This window comes from Saccopteryx bilineata, chromosome 2 (genome assembly GCF_036850765.1).
Source record: "Saccopteryx bilineata isolate mSacBil1 chromosome 2, mSacBil1_pri_phased_curated, whole genome shotgun sequence".
NCBI lineage: Eukaryota > Metazoa > Chordata > Mammalia > Chiroptera > Emballonuridae > Saccopteryx > Saccopteryx bilineata.
Genome location: NC_089491.1, coordinates 107,782,168 through 107,804,149, shown reverse-complemented (window position 1 = coordinate 107,804,149; position 21,982 = coordinate 107,782,168). Strand labels below are relative to the sequence as shown.

Below are 21,982 nucleotides of genomic sequence, written 5' to 3'. Positions count from 1 at the left end.
ATGAAGCCAAATTTTACATTATGAGTACTTTTTGGGGGGGGGGGGAGAAAAATTAGGAATAAAGTTAACTATAATTATTTTGTTAGAACTAGTAGTCTCTGAAGCATCACCTGAAGGTTCTGCTTATTAAATGTGGGGATATTAATCTAAGGGCAATTGTCATAAGGTACTTTATTATTCCACTAAGTATAAGTATCTTTAGATTCCCTTTTTAACTTCTGACTACAAATTGTCTAGTAATTCCAAATATTTTTTCTTTTTTCTTTTTAATTTTTAGTTCCCAGTGTTCCCACAAATATTACTTTTTCTAATGTTCAGTCAACTAGTGCAACATTGACATGGATGAGACCTGACACTATCTTTGGTTACTTCCAAAATTACAAGATTACCACTCAACTTCAGGCTCAAAAATGCAGAGATTGGGATTCTGAAGAATGTATTGAATACCAGAAAATTCAATACCTCTATGAAGCTGACCTCACTGAAGAGACAGTATATGAATTAAAGAAATTTAGATGGTACAGATTCCAAGTGGCCGCCAGCACCAACGCTGGCTACGGCAACGCTTCCTGTTGGATATCTACACGAACCCTGCCTGGCCGTAAGTTTTGTCCCATATATGGATATGTTTTTGCATTCAAAATAAAGCTCTTCAAATGGCTTTCCATAGAAATTACTCAGAGTCTAGGTAAAGATTACTCTTGTAAGTTAAATTTTATTCTAAAACTAACTGTTCTAGTTATTGTGACAATATCATTAACCTTAGGTAAATAATTTTCTATTATTACCTTCTGAGTACTGTCTACATAGAATTGTGATGGCTTTCATCCAATGTGTGTGTATACACACACACATACATACATATACCTGAGAGTATATACTCACATATATATATTTGTATATATAACATATATACACACACTGATTTCTGCTGCATTCTATATCTATATATTGATTTCTCCTTAATTAAATTCTGTATAAAATCACTGAACATAAAAATTACTGAGTTAGTACCCAAAATAACTCATGTAATAACATATTTACTTTTAATATAAGTAAACACCAATGGTAAAGTCATTTTCTATCATTATTCAGGTTTTTCTCAAAAACTTTCAGTTTTGTGAAGGTGCTAGAGTCTTATATTGCAACAAAGCATTAGTCTTCTCTTGTGGTCCTTCATTAGACTGTACTGGTTGATATCAAGAACGTTTTGTCCATGCCTACATTTTTTCTTTACATCTGGTGGATATGAAGCCAGACTTTACAATCTTTTCGGTGACTATAGGCTTGCACACACATATGCACACACACTCTCACACACACATGAGCACACATAATTACTATAGCCCAGACAGATCTATTTATCTTCCAACAGCTTTTCAGTGTATGCTTTTCACTTACACAAGATTCTGAAGCAAAGGAATACCCAGGGTATGATTTACAGCTTGAGATAGGGAGAAGAACAAAAATAAAGACAAGAAACACAAAATAATCTCTCAAGATTTTTCTGCCATCTATGCATATTTCAGAATTTGTGCCTTGAAGTAAACACTCTTCAAATGCTATTCTAGAGAAATCACGAAATGTAGGTAAAGATTGCAATGAGTTTTATATTTTAAATCTAGGTAGTTACCATACTAGCTTAACAACATTAACCAGAGTTAAGTAAATATTTCTATTACTTAAATAGAATAATATCTGTATATCGTTTTGATGGCTTCCATGCAAGAGAAATAAGTTGTAAAACAAGTCCTACAAGCCAGAGAGCTCTGAGAGGTGGCTACCCTGTCTTTGCAATGCCTTTACTGTCCCAAACTCTTCAGAGCAAATTTTAGGTAGCCAGGTCACCCATTCCAACACCATCCTACATAAACCCTCCATATAGTGGGGGCCTATGTTACCTTCCTCCTATCTTAACGAGTACATTTACTAGGTGATTCCTTTTAAACCCAAATCACATTTTCTTTACAAATTATTATATCTATCAGTAGAGTAACACACACACACACACACACACACAAGGTTTACAGTAATAAATGGATGCTGGTGTAGTCCTTTATAGAGAGTGAAATAAGCTTTGATCTAGAGGCTTTATCTTCTAGGCCACTAAATGTGTCTCTTGTTTCTATTTCCCAGAATACCTCGCATCAAGTTTGTATAGTATATATCCAATACATGTTAATGCAATTCAACATTTGAGATAGAATCTAGACAACTCAGCCTTTGACACAATTGTCCAACTTCTGCTCTTTGTAGTACTTTGACTTTTGGTTTCTATAAAGTCTGTCCTTCTGGTTTATTTCCTGCCTTCCTGGTAGCTCTTTCTAAGCCTTCTTTGCTTATCCTTTTTTTTAAACTCTTAAGTTTTAGAGCACCAAGTGATTTATACTTGGCACTTTTCTTTTATCAACAAACAACCCCTGGGGGATCTTTTCTTACATGTTCTTATTCTATGGCTTTAAATCCTATGTATATTGTGTTTATTCTTAAATACCTATTTATTTCAAGCTCTGACTGCTCCTCAGAACTTAGAATAATATATGTACCTATTCAACTGATATCACTAGGCATGTGTATCAAATACATCTCCCCAAATTAGCATGGTCTTAAACACCAAACCTTCTCATCCACCACCATTTCCTATCTTAGTAAAGTGCACCACTTAATAAAGTGAACATCTGGTTGCAGGAAAAGAAAACCTAGGCAGTGTTCTTTTCTTCCTCAACTCTGCCAACAATATATTTCTACTGTGCCCTTTTCTTAACATATTAGTCCTATCCTTATTAAGTGAGGGGCGGGGAGGCGTAGAGACAGACTCCTGCATGCATTCTGACCGGAATCCACCTAAGCCCCTACCAGGCGATGCTCTGTCCATCTAGGTCTGCTGCTCTGTTGCTTGGCAACTAAGCTAATTTAGCACCTGAGGTGAAGGCATGAAGCTATCCTCAGCACCTGGGGGGGGCACAGGAACCATTCGAGCCACTGCTGCAGAAGGGGGGGGGGAGAGAAAGAGAGAGAAAAAGGGGAAGGAGGAGTGGAGAAGCAAATGGGCACTTCTCCTGTGTGCCCTGACCAGGAATCAAACCCGGGACTTCCACATGCTGAGCCGATGCTCTAGTGGTGAGCCAACTACCAGGGTTAGTCCTATTCTTCATTACTGTTATTATATTAACCTTACTAACCTGCTGAGCTTGCAGGCTGATCTTTTTAAACCTAAATCAAGCGACTTTACTTCCTTTTTTAAAGCCATCCAATTGTTGTTAGAATGCAATTTTAATTTGTTAACATGATTAACAAGCCCTATATGACCTGGTTCTTACCTAATACTCTAACTTCATCTATAACCACTTTCTCACTTACCCTTACTCTCCCCTCATTGGACAATTTTATTCTGTTGCCTGAACACACTAAACTCCTAGGATTTGGACCTTTGCATTCTCTGTTCCTTTTGACTAGAATAATCTTTCACCTTTATTTTCCCATGACCATCTTCTTTACAAGGCATGCCTGTCCTTAACTGATTCCAGATCAGTTAAAGCTAGGGACTTTACTTATTGGCTTTAGCCAATAAGAATAAATAAAATCATAAGTGCAGATTTGATAGAAAAATGGGATTGACTGAGTGAATAAATTTTAAAATCTCAGGGATAACCAGCAGTTACTTAAAGGGGTCAAACAAGTACCATAATGAGAGAAGCCGTTGATGTAAGGCAATTGGGAGCGGTGGAAGCCATGTGACATTCACGGAGATGCACCATCTAAAGGGACAGCTGCTACTCGCCTCTGGCCTCTTACTCTCTTATAGACAGCTTGGGTTTTTAGGAATTCTGATGTTTTCAAAGAAACAGAAAGTTAGATTTGTTTTTAATGTGATATTACTCACTTCTTATTTTTTTTTAATTTATAAACATTTAGTTGTTTAAACCAAGTATATCAATAGCCCAGGTCTGGCCTATGGGCAGCTAATTTTTTTTCCTTCTTGTTGAGGAGGGGAGATAGTGAGACAGACTCCCATATGCATCCCTACTGGCATTCATCTGGGAACCCCATCTGGAGCTGATACTCAAATCAACCAAGCTTTTTTTTAACACCTGAGGCTGATACGCTCTGACCAATTGAGCCATCTTCAGTGCCTGGGTCCATCACTCCAGACAATTGAGCTACTGGCTGTTGCAGGAGGGGAAGAGGAAGAAAAAGGGGAGAGGGAGAGGGAGAAGGAGAGAAGCAGATGGTCACTTCTCCTGTGTGCCATGACCAAGAATCAAACCTGAGACATTCATATGCCAGGCCAACGCTTAATCTGCTGAGCCATCAGCTAGGAGAGGCAACCATCTGCTTCTCTACCACCTCCTCCTCTCTCTTCTCCCCTTCTATCTCTCTCTTCCCCTCCCACAGCCATGGCTTGGTTGGAGCAAGCTGGCCTCTGACTCTGAGGATGGTTCCATAGCCTTGCCTCAGGTGCTAAAATATTATAGCTTAGTTGCCGAGCAACGGAGCAACAGTGCCAGATGGGCAGAGCATCACCCCATAGGGGGCTTGCTGGGAGGGTCCTGGTCGTGGCACATGCAGGAGTCTCTTTCTCTGCCTCCCTGCTTCTCACTTAAAAAAAAAAACAGTGAAAAGATTTATATGCAGGATTTGGCAAAAGTAGATTTATATGTGTGAGTATGCAAAACAGTTTATTCTAGTATTACTATTTATTAATTATTTTATTGTTTTTCATATGAATAGCTACAAACCTACTTTTGCCCCAACAGGTATTTCAGAATGTGTAATAATACATATAATTTTTTAACATTTTTTAAATTACTAGCTTTTCATCTGAGTATTTATATGTAGGTGGAAATAGTAAATTATTTTAATCGTATAAGTCAAGAGAATAAGTTGGTTGCTTTCCCTTTTATTTCAGGAATTAAGGAAACTTTTTTAATGATAATATATGAATTTCATGATTTTACAGTAAAAAATTTTATTTATTATATTAGGCCAAAAAGAGATCATCTGAGATTACATTTGATATAAAAGAAAAAAATACTACATATATTATTGAGAGATAATAGGTATTTGTACTAACATATGATATAAGAATAAAATCAAAACAGTCAAGAAACAAAAATCTTGAAATTAGTAATTTTTTAAAATTAAAACTAAATAATGCTTAGATGTTGATTCTTTAGAACAAACATGGATATTTTGCAAACATAAATAATCTGGATAAAAAAATTAGTAAGTTTTTATTATCTATCACTGATTCAAAAAAAATTGTTGCTTCATAATTTATGAGAAGATAAACTTATGAAAGTGAACAATTTATCTGAGTAATAGAAAGGCCAAAACAGCAATATAAATTAATATAATATTACTATTTCAGATATGTGTATTTTATTCTAATGGCACCTAGTTATGTCCAAACTCAGTCAAATAGAACTTCTTATGAAAACCTGGAGCTTTTTGGTAAGGAGTTAGCATTGACAGCTAGTTTGAAATCAAATTACTGACTTTGAATAATTCAAATAAAAGACTATCCAGTTTGTATAATAAGTATTATTTTTAAATATTCTAAAATGTCTTATAGAATTCTCTCTGAGCTAGTAAAGAAGAAATTCCAGCCTGACCAGGTGGTGGTGCAGTGGATTGAGCATCGGCCTGGGATGCAGAGGACCCAGGGTTGAAACCCCAACTCACCGACTTGGGCATAGGTTCATCCAGCTTGAGCATGGGGTCACAGGCTTCAGTGTGGAATCACAGATATGACCCAGGTCACTGGCTTGAGCGCAAGGTTTCTGGCTTGAGTAAGAGGTCACTGGCTTGGCTGGAGCCGCAAATCCCCATTCAAGGCACATATGAGAAAGCAATAAATGAACAAATATGAGTTGATGCTGCTCATCTCTCCCCTTCCTGTCTGTCTTTCACCAACCAACCAAACAAACAAACAAATAAATAAATAAAAATAAGAGGAAAGAAAGAAAAGAAACAAAAAAAAATTCAAATTAAAGGTCCAAGAAGCAGAGTTAGAATGCAATTGAGAATTAAATTGGGTTACTTTCTGAACCTGAATCTACCACTGTACACTAAAGTGAATGAGGAAAACAATATTCAGCCAACACAAGGTAACATTTCTTTTCTCCCACATAATCTGATCTAGATAATTGAAGCCAAATTGCTATTCTCCTTAACTCATCTGCATAATAGCCATAACTCTCTACTTCATGTTGAGTGTATCTAGATACAAACAAGCACAAAAATTACAAATGACAGAAATATTTAACTTGAAACATTAAAATCTTATAGATCATTTTACTAATCTCTTGTTTTTCTGATTCTTCCTATACTCAAAAGTAATTTGAGTTGGGTGTGTGGAGGGGAAAGAATATAGAGTAGAAAGCTGCTAAATAGCTCTGCGGGGCACACCAGGTACTTGTAATGCTGAGGAAATGTACGTCTTTAAAGGAGTGTGGGTGTGAAATTAGTATGGATGAAATGGGACTCTTATAATGTAGATCTCCTATGGACCACCAGGCCTGGAAGACAGCAAGGAAGGAAAAGTCCTGGGGTAGCACTTAGTTTGTAAAAACCACAGGATACCATCCTCATGAGGAATTTTAACTACCCAAACATCTGTTAAGTTAAAAAAAAAATTCAACAAAACATGCCTCATCAAAGAAGCTTCCAAGGAATGCAACTTTATAATCTAAAAAGAGGACAAACCAAATAGAGGGCAAAGTGTGCTGTAACATTTTTTTTTAAATAAGCAATTGTTAATGAGTTATTCAATTACTTTATGGTGTAATGCACTTATAATGAAATGAATGCTATCATAACAGAGGTAGATATTATCCTTCAATAAAGAAGCTATTATAGAATGATAAGAAGCCATACATAAATACTAGAAGAATACATTCCAAGACGTAAAGAAGCCCATTTGGTTTGATGCATTTTTAGAATAGATTCTATCTTACTGCCAGTGGAGAAAATGAATATAATTTATTCTAGACATGATGATATCAGTTAGATGTTGTTGAAAGTCTTCTAAGTTAATTGTCTGAAACTTCCAAATGTGCAATTGAAGATAACACATCTCTCTTCTAGACCCCTGGATTGAAGTTACTAGTTTGTAGTATGATGACTACTTAGGTTTCTACAGACATCTCAGACCCCATATTACCATGACCTTTTCCCCACTACAGAGCTTTTCCTGTGTGTTGCCTGTCTCAGTGTATTATAAATTATTCATCTGACAGTTGAAATGAGCAATCTAGGAATAATTTTAAATTCTTTGTAGCCATCCTCACCTCCAAGTCCATATCTGAGTCTAATTGAATTTACTTTCTAAATATTTCTCAAATTTATTTATTTTTGTAAATCCAGACCCTTAAAATTTATCTCTTAGAGTATTACAAAAGATATCTAAATGGTCTTTCTGTTCTCATTTTTTTCTACCCCCCCACACCAGAACTCATTTTTAAATACACCTATATGACTATGTTATTCCTCTGCTTAAAATCTTTGATAGTTTTGTTTTCCTGTTGTGTATGTAAAAGTCATACTTTAAAAATTATTATTATTTTAATTTTATTGATTTGAGAGAGACTATTAGTTTTCCATTTATTTATACATTCAGTGGTTGCTTCTTGTATGACCAGGGGTCGAACCCACAACCTTAGCATATTAATACAATGCCCTAACCCAGTGGTCTCCAACCTTTTTTGGGCCATGGACAAGTTTAATGTCAGAAAATATTTTCACGGAACGGCCTTTAGGGTGGGACGGATAAATGCATCAAGTGACCGAGACAAGCGTCAAGAGTGAGTCTTAGACGAATGTAACAGAGGGAATCTGGTCATTTTTTAAAAATAAAACATCTTTCAGACTTAAATATAAATAAAACAGAAATAATATAAGTTATTTATTCTTTCTCTGTGAACTGGTACCAAATGGCCCATGGACCGGTACCAGTCCGTGGCCCGAGGGTTGGGGACCACTGCTCTAACCAACTGAGCTACCCAGCCAGGGCCAAAAAAAATTGCGTACTTTTTACATGTTATAGAAGGTCCTATGATTTTGTTTATATCCCCTGTCATGCCTTGGTTTTTTTCTTTGTGCTTCATTTTTTTATAGTTCTTTCTTTTAGAGAGTAGCTTTCTAAAATTCATCTTTCCTCTCCACTCTCCCATCAGTTTCTAAAATACTAATTATGTAGTGTCATAATTGTTTCTTTCTTTCTCTCTTGTGGAACTCAGAGCTTCTTATGTCTCTGAGTCCCACAAGATATCACTCTGAGGTGATTATGTCTTGTATATGTTTCTACCTTTCGTGCCTACTCAGACTGAATGAGTTTGGCATTTGGACTTCAAGAAGGTATTTGACTTTAATGTGAAAAAATTTCAATGTCAAAATTCTCCATATTTGAAAATAGTTTATACTCATTTTCATCATTTTTTTTCTCCAACTTACCTTTCAAATACTTGCATGGTTATTGCCAAAATTAAAATGTGCCATGTTATACATGTTCAACTTCTTTTATTTAATAAGATGAGTTTATTTTATATTGTTAGTATTTTTTATTTTCCCTTTTCATGAACTTAAGCAGTATGAATTACTGAATATAGGAAAAATATGCATTTTGTAAATAGAGAAGTATTTAAGCAATAAATAAAAATAATAAATGCCTATTTTAAATAGGTTGAAGTATTAACTGTACCTAAATGATTAACTGAGATAATAAACTGTTCATGAATTTGTATAGCAAGCTAGATCATAATAGGTCAATATTTCATGAAGAAAACAAAGGAGAACAATGTCTAAATTTGAGCTGCTAAGTATGATTACAAAGAGAACATATTTGGGTAAAATCATAATTTATAGGACATAATACTAAGCTTATAAAATTAAAGTATTTAATAAAACCTTCAACTATATATTTAACTCAAAAGAGCTATTATCAGATCATTCAATAAGTTCAGAATTTAAATTAAAAATATTTTAAAACCCCGTTATGTAAGCATATAAAATTCTTTTCAGTAGAATCACAAAAATTCAAAGAAAATTATGAGAATCATCACTATATTATATTTTAATATCAATATTATAAAAAACTTGATTTTCCTAAGGAAGAGTCTTTCCTCCAGTGATACCTAGCTGTATTTTATCATTTTAAAATTCAAATGAATTCTCTCACTTTCTCATCTTAAATGTCAAATCTCATGTTGAGTTAAATATATTTTGACTCTTCTGAGAATCTTCTTGCTCTTGGTTTAGAGAGAAGTGTGCAGTAAGCTTCATTCTCTGTGATTTTGGTCATTGACCTCAGTTGAGGTCTGTTAAGTACTATGCTCTGTATCAAAAAAATTTCAGCTCCATTTTCTTCTACATTTACGAAGGAAGTGGGGAGAACTTTGTTTTAATTATGGAAAACTCCCAATTCTGAAAAAACCACAGGATTATTATGCCTGGTAGTTTAGGGTATTTTCTGATTGGGCCCAGTAATTGCTTTGAGAGCCCTTGCATGGATTGTTAAGAATAATAACAATAGTTAAGTTTATCAAGTGTTTGCTATATGCTCGTACTATTCTAAAAACTTTACACACTTTGATTCATTCATGAACCTCATTCCTTTCTAGGGTAGAGCCTGTGATCCTAGATCTAGACTAGGACTTGGGCAAAGCTTCATTTGGTATGAAAGTACTGGGAAGTGGAGGGGTGCTTAGTAGGATTACAAAAAGGAGATATTCAGGTGGAATCATAGTATAAAGGAAATAATACTAAGCATATAAAATTAAACTTTAATAAAGCACTCAATTCTATTTCATATCAAAGTTTTTGCCTGGTTGTTACGCAAGTTTTCCAGAATATAAAAAAAATTGAAAATTCATTTGCTTAAAAAATGGAATATCTTTTTCATCAGAAGTGCTAGAAACTAAACAGTTAAAGGAAATGCTAGGGATTATCACTATGTGATATTAATTTAGACAATTGGGAATACAAATGAGCTGGAGATATTATACAAGCTCTTAATAAGTAATTCAACCATCTTCCTTCCCTAACAAATTAGATAGGATTTCCCCTAACTCATATAACCCCACACTGCACTTTTAGTTTCTTTTCCCTTTTTTATTGTACCCTTAATTTCCCTGCATAGAGTGAATGGCCAGACAAAATAGCAACAGTTATCCTGGTTCTAACACTCTTATGCCAATAGCCTTATCTAAATTATTCTACGTTGTTCCAAACGCAGAGCTTCAAAGTAGAACTAATGATGTTTTCTTATGTTCTTATGAAACATGCTGATCTTTTATTACTCTAGGAACTTTGTAAATTGTAGGGGGTGATGATAGGAAGAACTTTTGGTTGTTTATCTAGAATGAAAATGAATGGAAGGTAGGAGGAGACCAGTTCATAGAGTGTTTGTTGGCTAGATGCATGTTTCCATGTTTATCACCAGCACCCAAGCCTTCCACCACAACTTTCCTTGACTTCACAGAGCAAAAATTTAATCCCCCCTTCTGACCTTATTACCAAGAGTTGTAATCATGAATTACAACTAAAACCTAATCTGAAAAGCAGTGCCACTATTTTTTCAAATAGTATATTGATGTTGTAGAGTAGTCGTTCTTAAACTTGTACCACAGGCAATAGAATCATCGAGGTAGAGGAGGGGTAGAGTGTTTGTTAAAACATAGAGTGCGGCCCTGGCCGGTTGGCTCAGTGGTAGAGCATTGGCCTGGCGTGCAGAAGTCCCGGGTTCGATTCCTGGCCAGGGCACACAGGAGAGGTGCCCATCTGCTTCTCCACCTCTCCCCCTCTCCTTCCTCTCTGTCTCTCTCTTCCCCTCCTGCAGCCAGGCTCCATTGGAGCAAAGATGGCCTGGGCACTAGGGATGGCTCTGTGGCCTCTGCCTCAGGTGCTAGAGTGGCTCTGGTCACAGCAAAGCGACGCCCCGGAGAGGCAGAGCATCGCCCCCTGGTGGGCAGAGCGTCGCCCCCTGGTGGGCGTGCCCGGTGGATCCCTGTTGGGCGCATGCGGGAGTCTGTCTGACTATCTCTCCCCGTTTCCAGCTTCGGAAAAATACAGAAAAAAAAAAAAACATAGAGTGCGCCTGACCAGGTGTGGCGCAGTGTATAGAGCGTCGGACTGGGATGCAGAGGACCCAGGTTCGAGACCCTGAGGTTGCCAGCTTGAGTGTGGGCTCATCTGGCTTGATCAAAAAGCTCACCAGCTTGGACCCAAGGTCGCTGGCTCGAGCAATGGTTTACTTGATCTGCTGAAGGCCCACAGTCAAGGTACATATGAGAAAGCAATCAATGAACAACTAAGGTATCACAATGAAAAACTGAAGATTGATGCTTCTCATCTCTCTTCATTCCTGTCTGTCTGTCCCTATCTGTCCCTCTCTCTGACTCTCTCTTTGTTCCTGTGGGAAAAAAAAAAAACAAACCCAAAAAAATAAAAAACAAAACAAAACCAGAGTGCTGGAGCCTACGCAGAGCTACTGATTCTGTATGTCTTGGGTGTGGCCTCAGAATTTGGTTTTCTAATAACTTCCTAGGTAACATTGTTGCTGCTGGTTCAGAGATCATATTTTGATAACCACTGTTGTAGAAAGTTGTTTTATAAATATGATACTATTTCAAAAATGATGTTATTTGATTCTAACAATAATGGTATTAATATTAGAAAATGCTCAATCTTATCTGCATAGCTAGTAATGAAAGTGGCAGGAAGATGATAGATGATAGATAGATAGATAGAGAGAGAGAGAGAGAGAGAGAGAGAGATAATTCAATTTAAGCCAGTCTGAAATGAGTCAGAAAACTACTAATTAGGCACCAGATAAAAACGTCATATAATGAAGTCTAATGCTTTAGATGGCCATGAATCATCCTTAGTACTTATCAAGTAGACTAATCAGACAGATTCTTAGGCTTATAGTATTTGCCCTTTGTTATATCATCTTGCTGTTGGGAAATGGAACTACAAAATAAAATGAAAGTTTTGTAAAAACAGTAGGAGATTTAATACGACAGCAGTAGTCTCCCATCCTGGGCAAAGAAATCACTGGGCTCTAGGGAAACATCTAACACTAGGGTAGGACATTCAATTACTGTAGTATTATAACTGGTGGGATTTGTCCTGAGATGCTCTTGGCCTGTATAAATATGGTTAAGCTAATGGCTCAATTTCTTCAAGGCCCTTGATGCCTTGTATTATATAGGACACAAGATATATACCCAAATTACCCAGCCACATTTTTAGGCCTGAGAAAATTTAAAACTCAAAGCAAATTCTTACAAGCATGCTGACTCAAAGCCAATTTACAATTTTAGAAGTCACTAATATTTGTATAGTTGAGGAAGAACAGTCTTTTATTTAGTGATGACAATAGCTAGGGATCTGATGGTACAGTGTACCAAATTCTGAAACTAAAATATCCTGAAGGGTAGGCCCTTTAAATAAACTTTAAACTGACCTTAAATTCAAATACTGTACAGACAATTTAAATCATTTGTGTGCAGAGCACAAGATTTTCCATCCTTTGAGATGCTGTAAAATCATTTATTTATGTTTATTCTTGTAGGAATGTCACTTTAGCATGGTGCACTAAAAACCACAGAGTATTTTCTACAATGTTTTTCATCATTAAATGAAATTCACAAGGATATGCAGAAGTCAAAAGTTACTAATACATCTTAGAATGTGCTTATTCTGAAAGTGTTGTATTAGACACACCAAAATTTGAAGGTTCTTAATCAATGTGGCGCAGACTTGGAGGCATTCAAACTTTTGTATAGACTAGGCAAAATGATGGTCTATCCAGACTCACCTTTCAGCTAACACACTTAGCATGGGGACACAGATGGATGGGAAAGATGACCCTGACCCACAGAAGACCCACATTCCTGTGCAAGGATAGAAGCATGATAATCAGGAAATGATGCTTGTTAGTTACAGAAAATGCATTATTGTGAAAACCAGAGGGAAAGTGCTTATGAGAGGAAGTGATTGGATTATGGGGGGATAGATCATTCCTACTGAGTAAATTGCTGTGATTTATAAGAGAAAGGGTATAGTGATATCTTGGCTCATTACTGACTAGATTCATTTCACAAACAATCCTAAATCAGAACGTGACAGTTTATGGGGAGACAAGCAAAGTCTCCCAAGGATGCTTATAAGTTACTAAGCTTTTAAAGTGACATATTTCAACTCCCCTACCTTCCCTGCCATCAACTTCTATTATTTTAATTGTTGACCTTCATAACTCTAATTTTGTATTCTCCTTATATGAGTCTAATAATTATCACACTGTGATAAAAGAGATAATACTGGATGTGTTTTATTATGTATTTTGGAATTTTGGTAAATTCCAAGGAAAAATTACCTAAAAGAAACTTGAATTTTTTATATACTTATAGGTACACTATAATATTTAGACAATACAAAAACAATTTGATGCTGTTTTATCATAGATTTGAACATAAGTATTCTAAATATTTCTCAAATTACCTGAGTTAATCAAATAGTCATATTCATTGCTTTATACAGATGAAATATATATCATATATTATATGCACATAATATATTCATATATCAGTTCAGTTATATATGTTTGCTTTTATTTTTTAGTTCAGATTTAATAGTTCTTTTTCCATCATAGTCTCATCTTTCAAGTATACAAATTGAATAATACATTCTAAGAGAAAATTTTCACAAGGGATTCAACAATGAAAACACCATTGCAACATTGCAGGCAATTCTATCAAGTTTACTAAAAATGCAAATGTGTAGAATGATTGTTTCTTAAAAAGTAAGAAAGAAAGAAACTGGGAAAAGTTCAAGAACTGGCATTTATTAAAGTACAGCTCAGCAAGAGGCTAAATACTTTGCCTTTTCATAATGATTGAATACTGTATAGACCTTAAAATATTTAATAGTGTAAGTAGTTACTATGTGCCAAGAGTTATTTTTGAATGTCATTTTTCTTTCGGATCTGCTTGGGATAGCAGACACTCCCTGATGAGGGCTTTGATAGCTAGTATTAAAAGAATGATTAAAAAAAAGAATGATTACAGGATTGTCATTTTACTGTGAAAAACTAGAAGTTGAAGTAAGGCATTATACTTCTTTCTGAGTTGTTGTACAGACATATTTGCAAAACTAGCCAAGGTTCTCCTTGGGAAATAGTTTTGGATCTCTCCTTAGTTGAGTCCCCAAAGATCTAGACTATGGAGCTGAGAAGACATGGACATATTTCCCTGGAAATATTTCCAACTACAAGCTACTATTAAGATAATCACAGAAAAATCTTGTCAATTTTCTTAGCCACAAAAAATTCTCAGTAAGATGTTTGTGATGACTGGACAATAATCATGCACCACCTGTCTGCCTGTTAAAATGAATTAGGTTTAAAAATGTAGTCCTGACAGCCATTGAGTTGGTATACTCTATTGAGGTACAGGAATAAAATAGATTCTAGAGATAATCTGTCCTTTTTTTTAAAATTTATGATTTTAATTTGTGTTTACATAGATTCAAGTGTCCCACTGAATATATCTCCTCCCACCCCCTTATTCCCCTCGGCCCCCTCATGCCCCTTCCCCCCAATGCCTTCCCCCCTTCTGTCCAGGATTTGCTGTCCTGTTCTCTATAATGCTGTGTTATGTATATATAATTAATCTCTTTCTCTTGTCTGATTCCATCTTCTCTTCTACTTTCCCTCTGATAGCTTTCCCTCTGGTTCCTTTGATCCCACCTCCGCCTCTATTCGTTTCTCAGTTCACATTGTTCATTGGATTGCTCATATGAGTGAGATCATATGATATTTTTCTTTCTCTGCCTGGCTTATTTCACTTAGCATGATAGTTTCCAGGTCCATTCATGTTGTCACAAAAGGTAAGATTTCCCTCTTCCTCAAGGCCACGTAGTATTCCATTGTGTATGTACCATAGTTTTTTTATCTACTCGTCTACTGACGGATATTTGGGCTGTTTCAGATCTTGGCTATTGTAAACAATGCTGCCATAAACATGGGGGTCCATTTCTTCTTTTGAATCAGTGATTTGGTATTCATAGGATATATTCCTAAAAGTGGGATAGCTGGATCAAAGGGAGAATCTCCATACTGTTTTCCACAGTGGCTGCACCAGTCTGCATTCCCACCAGCAGTGCAGGAGGGTTCCCTTTACTCCGCACCATCTCCAGCACTTATTCTGTGTTGTTTTTGTTAATGAGCACCATTCTGACAGGTGTGAGGTGGTATCTCCTTGTGGTTTTAATTTGCATTTCTCTAATGATTAGTGATGTTGAACATTTTTTCATATGCCTATTGGCCATCTGTATGTCCTTTTTGGAGAAGTGTCTATTCATTTCTTTTGCCCATTTTTTGATTGAATTGTTTATCTTCCTGATGTTGAGTTTTACAAGTTCTTTATAAATTTTGGTTATTAACCTCTTATCAGATGTGTTGGCAAATATATTCTCCCATTATGTGGGTTGTCTTTTTATTTTATTAGTGGTGTCTTTTGCTGTGCAAAAGCTTTTTAGTTTCATATAGTCCCATTTGTTCATCCTGTCCTTTATTTCACTTGCCTGTGGAGATAAATCAGCAAAAATATTGCTACAAGTGATATAGGAGAATTTACTGCCTATATTTTCTTCCAAGATGTTTATGATTTCATGACTTACATTTAAGTCTTCGATCTATTTTTAGTTTACTTTTGTGAATGGTGTAAGTTGGTGATCCAGTTTCATTTTTTTGCAAGTACCTGTCCAATTTTCCCAACACCATTTGTTAAAGAAACTGTCTTTACTTCATTGTATGCTCTAACCTCCTTTGTCAAATATCAATTGTCCGTAAAGGTGTGGGTTTATTTCTTGGTTCTCTGTTCTGTTTCATTGATCTGTATGCCTGTCCTTATGCCAGTACCAAGCTATTTGGAGTACAATGGCCTTGTAGTATATCTTGATATCAGAAAGTGTGAAACCCCCCCACACTTTAATCTTCTTTTTCAGAATTGCTGAGGCTATTCATGTTCTTTTTTGGTTCCATATAAATTTTTGGAATATTTGTTTTATATCTTTGAAGTATGTCATTGGTATTTTAATATGAACTGCATTGAATTTATAGATTGCTTTGGTTAATATAGACATTTTAATGATGTTTATTCTTCCTATCCATGAACATGGTATATGCTTCTACTTGTTTGTATCTTCCTTGATTTTCTTTATTATTGTTTTATAATTTTCCAAGTACAAGTCTTTACTCCTAATTACTTTATTTTTGTTGTTCTTGTTGTAATAGTGAACGGGATTGTTTTCTTAATTTCTCTTTCAGACAGTTCATTGTTGGTGTTTAAAAGTGCCACTGACTTCTGAATATTGATTTTATATCCGGCCACCTTGTTGAATTCATTTATCAGGTCCAGTAGTTTTTTGACTGAGACTTTAGGGTTTTTCTATGTACAGTATCATAGCATCAGCAAATAATGCTAGTTTTACTTCTTCTTTTCCAACTAGGATGCCTTTTATCTCTTCTTCTTGTCTGATTGCTGTGGCTAGGACTTCCAGAACTATGTTGAATAAGAGTGGTGAAAGGGGGCACCCCTGCCTTGTTCCTGATCTTAAGGGATTTTTTTTTAAATTTTTGCCCATTGATTATAATGTTTGCTTTGGGTTTGCCTTAGATGGCCTTTTTCATGTTGAGGTATGATCTCTGTATCCCCACTTTGTTGAGAGTTTTGATCATAAATAGGTGCTGGATTTTATCAAATGCTTTTTCTGCATCTATTGAAATTATCATGTGGTTTTTATCCTTTCTATTGTTTATGTGTTGAATCACATTGATTGATTTGCGGATATTGTACCAGTGTTGTCTCCCTAGAATAAATCTCATCTGATCATGATGTCTGATTTTTTTTCATGTATCTTTGGATCCAGTTTGCTACTATTTTATTGAGAATTTTAGCATCTAAGTTCATCAGGGATATTGGTCTATAGTTTTCTTTCTTTATGTTGTCTTTGCCTGGTTTTGGAGTCAGTATTATGCTTGCCTCATAAAAGGAGTTTGGAAGTCTTTTCTCCTCGAGTTTTTTGAAATAGCTTGAGAAGGATAGGAGTTAGTTCTTCTTTGAATATTTGGTAAAATTTGCCTGTGAAGCCATCTGGCCCAGGACTTTAGTTTGTTGGAAGTTTTTTGATAACTGTTTCAATCTCATTTGATGAAATTGGTCTGTTTAGGTTTTCTAATTCTTCTATATTGATTTTTGAAAGATTATATGTTTCTAGGAATTTCTCCATTTTACCTAAGTTGTCTAATTTTATGGCATGCAGTTCTTCATAGTGTTTTCTTACAATCCTTTGTATTTCTGCTCTGTAAGTTGTTACTTCTCCTCTCTCATTTCTAATTTTATTTATTTGAGTCCTCTCTCTCTTTTTCTTGGAGAGTCTGGTTAAAGGTTTATCTATCTTATTTACCTTTTCAAAGAACCAGCTCTTGGTTTCATTGATTCTCTGTATTTTTTTTTAGACTCTATGTCATTTATTACCACTCTGATCTATATTATTTCCTTCCTTCTACTACATCTGGGCTTTACTTGCTGTTCTTTTTCTAGTTCTTTTAGATGCAGGGTTAAGTTGTTTATTTGAGCTTTTTTCTAGCTTCTTAAGGTATGCCTGTAGTACTGTGAATTTCCTTCACAGTACTTTTGGTGTGTCTCATTTATTTTGAGTTGTTGTATGTTCATTTTTATTTGTTTCAAGGAAATTTTTGATTTCTTCCTTGATCTCTTTGTTAACCCATTTGTTATTTAATAACAAGCTATTTAGTTTCCAAATGTTTGAGTGTTTTCAGTTTTTCTATTGTAATTGATTTTTAGTTTCATGCCATTGTGATCCAAGAAGATGCTTGATATTATTTCAATCTTTTTAAATTTGTTGAGACTCAGTTTGTGTCCTAGCATGTGGTTTATCCTAGAGAATGTACCATGAGCACTTAAAAAGAATGTATATTCTGCTGCTTTAGGGTGAGTTTCTGAAGATATCTATTAAATCTGGTTGATCTAGTGTGTTCTTTAGGTCTGCTGTTTCTTTGTTAATTTTCTTTCTTGAGAATCTATCCAGTGATGTTAGTGGGGCATTAAAATTCCCTACTATTAGAGTACTGTTATTAGTCTCACCCTTTATGCCCATCAAAATCTGCTTTATATATTTAGGTGCTCCTATATTAGGTGCATAGATATTTATAATGGTTATATCTTCCTGTTGGATTGCTCCCTTTATCATTAGGTAGTGACTTTCTTTATCCCTTACTATAGCCTTTGTTTTAAAATCTATTTTATCAGATATAAGCATTGCTACCCCAGCTTTTTTTTCATTTCCATTTGCATAAAATATTTTTTTTCTATCTCTTTACTTTTATTCTATGTGTATCTTTTGTTTTGAGGGTGTTTTTATAGACAGCATATGTATGGGTCCTGTTTGTTTGTTTTTATCCATGCAGCTACTTTATGTCTTTTGATTAGAGCATTTAATCCACTATATTTAAGGTTATTATTGATATGTAGTTGTTTATTGCCATTTTATTCTTTAAATCTGCATTCCTCTTTTACTAGATTTTTTTTTCTCCTTTTTTCTGTTTATAGCAGGCCCCTTAACATTTCTTGTAGCATTGGTTTGGTTATAATGAATTCCTTGTGTATTTTGTTGTTGTTTTTTTGTCTGGGAAGCCTTTTATTTCTCCTTCAATTTTAAATGATAGCCTTGCTGGATAGAGAAGTCTTGGTTGTAGGCTCTTGTTTTGCACTACTTTGAATATTTCTTGCCATTTCCTTCTGGCCTCTAATGTTTCTGTTGAGAAGTCAGATGTCATCCTTAAGGCAGCTCCTCTGTAGATAATAGACTGCTTTTCTCTTACAGCTTATTATATTCTTTTTATCTCTTAATTTTTGTATTTTAATTATGATGTGCCTTGGTTTTGGCCTTTATGGGTTCATCCTTAGTGGAACTCTCTATGCTTCTTGAACTTGTGTGACTTTTTCCTTCATCAATTTCGGGAAGTTTTCAGCTATGATTTCTTCAATCAGATTCTCTATCCCTTGTTCTTTCTTTTCTCCTTTAGGAACCCTATGATGTGGATGTTATTTCTCTTCTTGTTGTCACAGAGCTCTCTTAGAGTTTCCTCAGACTTTTTGAGCTTCTTTTCTTTTTGCTTCTCTGCTTCTGTGCTTTTATCTTGTCCTCTAACTCACTGATTTGATCCTCAGCTTCATCCATTCTGCTTTTAAGTCCTTCCAGTGTGGTCTTTATTTCTGATATTGAATTTGTCATTTCTGACTGATTCTTTTTTATTATTTCAATGTCCTTTTTTATACTTGCTATCTCTATTTAGGTGCTCATTATGTCCGTTCATTTTTGCTTTAAGATCTTTGAGCATCCCAACAATCATTATTTTAAACTCTGCATCTGGTAATTTTGTTATTTCCATTTCATTCAAATATTTTTCTGGGGATATCTCTTGTTGAATCATTTGGGTTGCATTTCTCTGCCTCCCATTTTGTCTCTGTATAAGAAGAATGTGGCCACAGGAGTCTGATGGGTGTGGCCTCTGTGTTCCCTAGGTGTGGTCTGTCAACTGACCCATCATCCCCTCTACCACTGCCTTGGATGTTTGGGCATGGGTGCTGCTGGCACTGACCCACTGCTATAGCCGCTGCGACTTCTGCTTTGCCTTCACGGGTGGGACTGTGTTTATGTGCCTAGGCTGCAAGCCCTGGCTGGTCCCTGGCCTTTGCCCCACCCCCACGGTGGGACTGCATTCACGTGTTTGGGCTGCAAGCCCTGGCCGGCCCCCTGCCTCCACCCCACCCCATGGGTGGGACTGTGCTCCTGTGTCCAGGCTGCAAGCCTTGGCCGGCACCAGGCCTTTGCCCCACCTCCATGGGTGGGACTGTGCTCCTGCACCTAGCTTCATGTTCTCAGCCAGTTCCATGGCCTTCGCCTTGCCCCTGCAGGTGGGACTACAGGCGGAGTGTTCTGCGGGCTGGACTTCTTTTGTGTATCCCTTCCACTGCTCTGGCCACCCTTGGCCTCCACCCCTGCCAAGTGGAACTGAGCTCATGCTGGGCCTCAGTCATGACCAACCTGAGCTTCCACCCCCATGGGCCAGACTGCTCTCACACCCAGACTATAGCTGTGTCCAGCCCCCAGCTTCCACCCCCACCAACAGGACAGCACTTCTACATCCTGCCGCCACCTACCCTCTGGCAAGCACTCAGCAGTGTGGACAGGATGATGCAGCTCAGACCTTAGCACTCAATACTGTATCCCTGATGGCTCCCTGTTTCTAAGTGAGTTTTTGCTCTGATTACAGCAGGAGAGCTACTATTTGGCTGGTGACCTGCTTCCCTTTGCTGGTATTGCTGGTCCAGGAAAATATTCACTTTAGATTTGGGGAGTGACTCAGCCCAGGGGTTAGGGTGGCTATCCCTCAAAGTATTTCTCCCTATGCCTCCTAGATTACACTCTCTTCCTGCTACTCTGGTCCTCTCAGCTCTCTCCATACCACAGAACCCCGGGTGTGTGGTAGTGAAAGAGGTTTTCTGCACAGTCTCTTTAAAATGAATCCTGGGTCTGTGAAATCTGTCTCTTTCTCATAAACAGTATCCTGGCTTTTTTCGCAGCTAAATACTATCTGTACACCTTTTCTAGGCTCTGGGACTGCAGGCTGGGGCTTTGTTCCTGGGCCCAGGCCCTTCCCCTCTCCGCTAAACTCACTTCCCACCCTGCGAGTCCCTCTGGGCTGCCATTTGCTCCCAGGAGCTGGGAAGCCCTCTCCACATTTCTGCTTTTTCTACCAGTCTCAGTGTGCCTTTTTCAGTGTTCCTTGGTTAAATAGTCCTCTTAGTTTAGTCCAAAGTTGGTTTTTCCAGATAATTGTTCTTAAAATTAAATTGTAATCTACTTTGGTTCTGGGAAGTGGAAGTTGGTATGTCCACCTACTCCATCACCGTCTTGCTGCCCCTCTAGTCTGCCCTTTTTGATCTAATACATTTTGATTTATTTTACTGGTACAAGTCAGATACCAAGCACCAAAATCTATAGAGGCCCCTTCTAGTTCATGATAATGAACTATAGAGTTTTTCTTCTTTTTCCTGTGATAACAGTTCTCACAAAGACCTAAGCAGTGGTTTCTAAGGCCCTACATACCTTGACCCCCATTTTCTCACCAACCTTCATTCTGACTTAACTCCAGACTCACTGGAGTTCTTGTTATTTCTAGAACAAGCCAGGCATAATCCTGCCTCAAGCCTTTGCACTATCCATTTTCCTCCCCATGACACGATTTCTCCAAACAACCCCATGCTCACTTACTGCCTTCAAAGCTTTGTTTGAACATCACCAGCTTAGAAAGAACACAATATTTAACATAGCAACTCCTATCAGCATCCCATTCTCATTACTGCGCTTCATTGTTTACAATGGTACGTATTATTTCTTAACATGGTATAGTTTTTACTCATGTATTGATATTTATCCAATTTTTTATACTAATACATTATTTGTCTCCCTCCACTAAAATAGAGGTTCCATGATATCCGTCTCTGTATCTTTTCTCTATATCCAGCACTTCCAAAGTGCCTAGCACATAGTAGGTGTTCACTAAAGAGCTCTTTAGGGAAGGAGAACCATTTTATACCAGAACTGTATATGGATAGGTCCATACCTACCTTGATTGCTTCTATGGGCTTTGTGTTTTCTTGGTGCCAGGAACATAGAAGGTGATCAATAAATGTTTGTTGGTTGAATGAATACATAACTTCATCTAAGAGCCAACAGAACATTTGGGTACAAACAAAGAGAAGGAAGTGAAAAATATTTCCGTGTCTTATACCACTTGAAATGTGTGGCCTGTCAGGAAATTGTTTCTCCCACAATGATTTCTACAGAGCTAGAGGCAGGTTTTGCAAAAACATTAATAATCAGGAGGCCT

General features: G+C 36.6%; 1 protein-coding gene across 2 annotated transcripts in view; it reads left to right on the top strand.

The window, feature by feature from the left end:
* Positions 1-21,982, top strand: part of PTPRQ (protein tyrosine phosphatase receptor type Q) — a 288,444-nt gene that overhangs the window by 167,067 nt on the left and 99,395 nt on the right. For both annotated transcript variants that reach the window (XM_066257585.1, XM_066257584.1), the window contains one exon: positions 278-601. In XM_066257585.1, coding sequence (XP_066113682.1) covers positions 278-601 — 324 coding nt within the window. The remainder of the gene's footprint in view (positions 1-277; positions 602-21,982) is intronic.